A 7,135-nucleotide genomic window follows, 5' to 3' on the forward strand; every position below is an offset into this window, starting at 1 on the left:
GATTTTCTTTTTTGGTGATGGCAATATGCTGCACACTTTGCTAAACAAACAATGCAAAGTATCAAACGAATGTTGTGATCGTCATGCTTCTCTTCCCTGTTCCCCCCAGGGTGCCCACACTGTAAGAATGCAGTCCCCCACTTCACAGCCGCCGCGGACCTGTTTAAAGAAGACCGAAAGGTAACCAGCTCCTCTGTGCAGACAGACCAGAGCAGCTTCTGGAGTTCCAGCGCTAGTTTGAAAATGATGAATGCCTCATTGTGAATGCAACAGCAATTACCAACGCTTTTCTTCCCTGAATCAGCCTAAGGTTAATCAGCACTCAGTTATGCTCTAATGTGATTTTATTTGAGACTTTCAAACCTATCAGGGACTGTCTAAAACAGGCCACATGAAGGCTGTGTTTTATTACTGCTGGGACTCTCTGGGCAAGGCTGTACAAACACACTCTTAACCACACTCTTCAGATTTACAAGCTGAAATAATCAAATAAAAACGCAGCTTTGATCTTGGGTTCTTCTTTATTGAATGTATATTTTGGCAGCACAAATGTAGGGCATGTACTGTGACTGGAGTTCCTTCCTGAGCATGTATATAGCGACTCAGTCCAGTTCATAAGGGTTATTATGCTCTGCTGGGATGCATATACAGTTGCTCGTGTTTAGCAGGTCTGACCCCCTGCTCCTTGTGTTTCAGATTGCTCGTGTTTAGCAGGTCTGACCCCCTGCTCCTTGTGTTTCAGATTGCTCGTGTTTAGCAGGTCTGACCCCCTGCTCCTTGTGTTTCAGATTGCTCGTGTTTAGCAGGTCTGACCCCCTGCTCCTTGTGTTTCAGATTGCTCGTGTTTAGCAGGTCTGACCCCCTGCTCCTTGTGTTTCAGATTGCTCGTGTTTAGCAGGTCTGACCCCCTGCTCCTTGTGTTTCAGATTGCTCGTGTTTAGCAGGTCTGACCCCCTGCTCCTTGAGTTTCAGATTGCTCGTGTTTAGCAGGTCTGACCCCCTGCTCCTTGTGTTTCAGATTGCTTATGCTGCTGTGGACTGCACCAAAGGGCAGAACAATGAGCTCTGCAAACAAGAAAGTGTCGAGGGTTACCCGACCTTCAATTACTACAACTATGGAAAATTCATTGAGAAATACAGTGGAGACAGAGGGGTAAGTGTAATGGAGCAGATCTACAGTAATCTGGAGAAGACCATGCTGTTCTGTTATCCTTCAATGTGAAAGCAGTAAAGAAAGCTAAACCCACATGTAGAGCAGAGACATGAACACAGCTGTACAGTTTAAATGAAGCTTGTGAAGACTGTGCATTCGTTCACCAGAACCCAGCCTTGCTGGCTGTGACAGTAATCTGATGTGCAGTCAACAGGCTCTTTAAATACAAACCCCAGGCATGCAGCTGCCATTTCTAGTTTAGGGGGTTTGAATTCAATAGGGGAGATAGAATCGCTGTAACGCTGTCATCTCATTTGTTTGTAGGAGTCGGGATTTATTGGCTTCATGAAGACACTACGAGGGAAGGATCAGGAAAAGGTGGGCAAGCGGAAAGAAGAGTTGTAACAGGACCTGTTGGGAGGAAGGAGCCTACCACTGCACTGTGAATGAGCGGAGCCCAGCACTACTGTAACCAGGGACTTGACACCTTCTTCACAGACACAGCTTTTTATACACAGTCAGCAGTTTGGACGATATTTCTAATACAATCCGACCATTTTGAGAGAGTAGGTGTTTTTTTTTTTTTTTTTAAATGACCATTTCCAAAGTGCTCTAGTAGTACATGTTACCTATGCAAAACGTTATTGTTTCCAATTGTGTCTGCGGGTGGCTTTTTAAATGTGTTTCTCTTTACTGGGTGAAGCGTTTAAGTTGAACTTGTGTTTCTACAGGAGTATGTACTATTAAAAAAACAGGTTTTGTTTGAGGGCCCAATAATTTACAAAGAAATCTAAAAATAAAAATGGGTGTACAATTGGAAAGTTTCTGGTGATGTGTGAAGTTGTTTTTGTATGAATGAAGTACAGGCAGTCCTCGCACTTACGACGCGACTTTCAGGAAGCAGTTGTGTCATAAGTCAAAGCATCGTAAGTTGAAGCACATTTTCCCCATAGGAACAATGCTGCACATTTTCCCCATAGGAACAATGCTGCACATTTTCCCCATAGGAACAATGCTGCACATTTTCCCCATAGGAACAATGCTGCACATTTTCCCCATAGGAACAATGCTGCACATTTTCCCCATAGGAGCAATGCTGCACATTTTCCCCATAGGAGCAATGCTGCACATTTTCCCCATAGGAGCAATGCTGCACATTTTCCCCATAGGAGCAATGCTGCACATTTTCCCCATAGGAGCAATGCTGCACATTTTCCCCATAGGAACAATGCTGCACATTTTCCCCATAGGAACAATGCTGTAAATTGGGGTTACGTCCCTGACTCTTTGGCCAGATAATATAGTTTTACAAAAATGATTTAAATCTTTACACTCAGCCCAGGTGATTACACGCATATTACTCAGACACCTACCTGGCAAAATCCGATCGTCTGAAGTTAAGCCCCTCGTCATGTGACAGAGTTCACAGCTTAGGCTTTGTTTTGAGTTAATTGCTCTTATCGGTCATTGTGAAAGGCAAATAAATTCTTTAAAAAAAAAAAAAAAAGTTACATGCATAAAAAACGCTAGACTAAGTCGAAGCGACCACGGCAGGTACTGCGGTTCGAACACCGAGCTGCGCACATGACGCATGGCTCAGGTCTCGCCGTGTTGTAAATGCAGTATCGATGTCGTGAAGTTGAAGTAGGGTAATAATGCAGGAGTCGTAAGTGCTGTGCGTCGTAAATCGAAGCGTCATAAGTCGAGCATCGTCTGTAGTTTAAATTGTGGCCTTAAAATTAAGTGTCGGAAAAATAGCATTTCCAAAGCGTTTGCTACACTGAGTTCAATATGAACTACTCTGAGTCACACCTGTCCTGACTGTAAAGCATTCGCTACACTGAGTTCAATATGAGCTACTCTGAGTCACACCTGTCCTGACTGTAAAGCATTCGCTACACTGAGTTCAATATGAGCTACGAGTCACACCTGTCCTGACTGTAAAGCATTCGCTACACTGAGTTCAATATGAGCTACGAGTCACACCTGGCCATGACTGTAAAGCATTCGCTACACTGAGTTCAATATGAGCTACGAGTCACACCTGTCCTGACTGTAAAGCATTCGCTACACTGAGTTCAATATGAGCTACGAGTCACACCTGTCCTGACTGTAAAGCTTTCACTACACTGAGTTCAATATGAGCTACGAGTCACACCTGTCCTGACTGTAAAGCATTCGCTACACTGAGTTCAATATGAGCTACGAGTCACACCTGTCCTGACTGTAAAGCATTCGCTACACTGAGTTCAATATGAGCTACGAGTCACACCTGTCCTGACTGTAAAGCATTCGCTACACTGAGTTCAATATGAGCTACGAGTCACACCTGTCCTGACTGTAAAGCATTCGCTACACTGAGTTCAATATGAGCTACGAGTCACACCTGTCCTGACTGTAAAGCATTCGCTACACTGAGTTCAATATGAGCTACGAGTCACACCTGGCCATGACTGTAAAGCATTCGCTACACTGAGTTCAATATGAGCTACGAGTCACACCTGGCCATGACTGTAAAGCATTCCCTACACCTAGTTCAATATGAGCTACGAGTCACACCTGTCCTGACTGGGACGGTCTTTGCTGAGCATTGGTGTACATTGGGAAACTTGCCCTGGGTTTTTAATGTACTCTTGTAAAAAAAAATAAAAAATACATTTAAAAAAATGAAATCGTGGAAGACAGAGCTGTGAAAACAGTTGTGTTGATTCTAAATGTAAACATGGTGGTTGCTGTTCAATCCAGGCTGTGGTTGCCTCTCTTTCACATCAGGTTTCCTCATATGCTTCAGGGATGAGCGTATTCACACATTTAGCTTTTTGCAGCTGTAATACATGTGGGTTTGAATGAATATTTATCCTGCTGTGCAGTGTCCCAGCTGCAACTCCTGGAGTACAGCACGCACTTTCTATTGAAATATCTCAATAGACAAATTAGGATTACTGTGAATTCCAGGCACAATTTCATCCCTTGCATCGCAAGTAGGAAATGAATACTGCACCAGAGTAAAACTGTTTAAAAGAGTTTCTGTAACACTTGTTTTTTATTACTCGAAGAAGTTGGGGATCTAGTTCATTTTAAGCAAGGTTCTCGGGAACAGTGAGGAATCATTAAAGGATTTTAGTAATTTGCTTTCCAGATGGGTGATTTGCTCCAGTGAAGAGTAACAGAATTGTTTACACTTGTATGTAAAATTGAACTCGAATGAAAGTTCTGGGACGTGCAGTTACTGTTCCAAGCAATCTCTGAATGCATGTTTGTGTGTGCTGTGTAGTTCACTGAAACGTTCAACAAATACATTCCATTTTTTTTTAATGCAAGATAAATTGTTAAGTACACAGCCTGTTAAATGTAGTCAAATATACCGTACTAAATGTACATGCTTCATATGAACTGAATCCAGTTCTGATCATTTCATTGATAATCATTTCCACAGTGCTGCTCCTGAAGCATGTATATTGATGCATCATCATCGTAGTGTTTCATTGATAATCATTTCCACAGTGCTGCTCCTGAAGCATGTAGATTGATGCATCATCATCGTAGTGTTTCATTGAGAATCATTTCCACAGTGCTGCTCCTGAAGCATGTATATTGATGCATCATCATCGTAGTGTTTCATTGAGAATCATTTCCACAGTGCTGCTCCTGAAGCATATAGATTGATGTATCATCATCGTAGTGTTTCATTGAGAATCATTTCCACAGTGCTGCTCCTGAAGCATGTATATTGATGCATCATCATCGTAGTGTTTCATTGAGAATCATTTCCACAGTGCTGCTCCTGAAGCATGTATATTGATGCATCATCATCGTAGTGTTTCATTGAGAATCATTTCCACAGTGCTGCTCCTGAAGCATGTATATTGATGCATCGTAGTGTTTCATTGAGAATCATTTCCACAGTGCTGCTCCTGAAGCATGTATATTGATGCATCATCATTGTAGTGTTTCATTGAGAATCATTTCCACAGTGCTACTCCTGAAGCATGTATATTGATGCATCATCATTGTAGTGTTTCATTGAGAATCATTTCCACAGTGCTGCTCCTGAAGCATGTAGATTGATGCTTGATCATTGTTCTGTTTTGAAAGAAGACACTTTTTTTAGGTATCTCATTCCAAAAGTTTTAAAGTGATATTCAAATTGTTGATTGTAGTATCAGTTTGTAAAACTAGAAAGATGTCCCACCAATGCCAAGAAATCAATTCTGCCTTTATTTGTTCTTAGTGAGCTTTTTGGCCATATGTACAGTTTTACCCTGATCTCCAAAGACCTCAAAATAAATGAATGAATAAAGGCTGTACATTGAAGATAACTCTGTTCACACTGGATTTGTGTCCCTGAATCTAACATACATTGTATTCATTCCTTAAATATCAATAAATTGGAGAAATGCACAGACATACCTTGAGAGCAATGTTGACCGCCAGATTGGAAAATCTACTAAGAAATAAATAAAATACTGTTTACTGTACACACAAAAACAGCACTTCACTTTGAACTACTTATGCAGGGAACCATCCTTAAATTACAGATTGTAATGGGGATAAATATCTGCCTACAGAGACAGTATTTTGTCCTAACACAATGCCACTGTTCACTGTGTTTTATTCAAGATGTAAATGTGTCTTTGGGATGGTTCTTAATTTCTTAATATGATTGCATTCACTGAACCTGGTGTAATGGGGATGCTAGTGCACTAATATGATTACATTCTCTGAACTTGTGGATGCTATTGTGATTGGGTGTTATTATGTGATATGATGACACATCGTTTCCCCTTTTCCACTTCTAAGCAGTACATTATAATGTATGTGTGCTTTTTCCTTTAATATTAATCAGTAATTGTTTGTGGGGGTTAGCCTGGGCCAGAACTGCAATAGAGGCACCTGTCATGTTGCAAATATCTAGAACTGTTAGTCTGTAAATATCCACAACTGCAATTCTGTGTGTTGTAAAAGGTGATTACTGTTTTTTATTATTTTTAGTTTCTTTGACTACAAAAACAAACAGTGTTCCCTTTAACTTTTCAGTCCCTGCTTCTGTAGAAAAAAAGACTAATAATGTTTCCATCCTCTGTGCCCCTAATCAGTTGTAGCCAGGCCAGGTGTGAGCACCCTTTCTTCTTGCCTTTCTGCTTCAGTGCCCTCTCTGTCTGTCCTGTCACACTCCACTGACCCAGGCAACATGATTTACATGTGGTTCACTGAAGCCATTGTCCCTCAATGTGGTGCAGATGTATACTGCATCTTTTACATGCAGCGAGTGCGCTAACAGTGGATCTCTCTCCGAGAAGCCCTTTTTATTTCATGTTTTCCCTTTTCATTGAGAATTTTTATAGAAATGGTAACCAGTGCTTTGAATGCAACAATTGCATGCTATTCCATTATGTTATATCCCAGTGGGGTTTGGTATTAAAGTTTGGCTGACAAATTGCAAGAAATTTGGAAATTGAAAAGTTCTTTAACTAGTTATATTATTCAAGTTTTTGGGTGAAATGACTCGGATCCTGTTGCAAAGGGAATGAATTCACAATTAATAGAGGTTTTTTTCTCCCCGGGGCTGTGACTGGCAGCACTATAGCGCAGATTACCCTAAGACAAGTGCCTGGGATACAGTCTCTGTAGCATTCTCATAGAAATTAATTGAAGGCTATTTAGTGCACTGCCTTGTGACGTGACATTTGTCTGGTTTTGTTGCAGTATAATACATGTATTTGTTTTTTGGTGTATATTTAAGATAACTAAACATATCTGCAAACCATTATTGCAGTTTATTTATTTTCTTAATGGTAACTTTCCTTTCCTGTTTTCAGCTCCTAACCAAATGCCTGAGACAGTAACGTTGGCTGGGATTGTCTCCTGTGTGCTCAGCCTGCTGTGTGGAACCCTCAATCTAATCTGGGGCGTCCATGCCCCTGAAAGTGTATTGCAGGTAATCTGTAACAGGCACAGACTGCCATTGCTTTAGGGATTGTA

General features: G+C 41.2%; 1 protein-coding gene across 1 annotated transcript in view; it reads left to right on the forward strand.

The window, feature by feature from the left end:
• LOC121322504 (protein disulfide-isomerase A5-like) overlaps positions 1 to 1,974 on the forward strand; it is a 42,652-nt gene extending 40,678 nt beyond the window's left edge. Inside the window, exons 15-17 of the mRNA XM_041262602.1 lie at positions 110 to 180; positions 1,019 to 1,153; positions 1,478 to 1,974. Coding sequence (XP_041118536.1) covers positions 110 to 180; positions 1,019 to 1,153; positions 1,478 to 1,558 — 287 coding nt within the window. The 3' untranslated portion in view covers positions 1,559 to 1,974. The remainder of the gene's footprint in view (positions 1 to 109; positions 181 to 1,018; positions 1,154 to 1,477) is intronic.
• Positions 1,975 to 7,135: the final 5,161 nt, after the last annotated feature.

Source organism: Polyodon spathula, chromosome 10 (assembly GCF_017654505.1).
Source record: "Polyodon spathula isolate WHYD16114869_AA chromosome 10, ASM1765450v1, whole genome shotgun sequence".
Lineage (NCBI taxonomy): Eukaryota > Metazoa > Chordata > Actinopteri > Acipenseriformes > Polyodontidae > Polyodon > Polyodon spathula.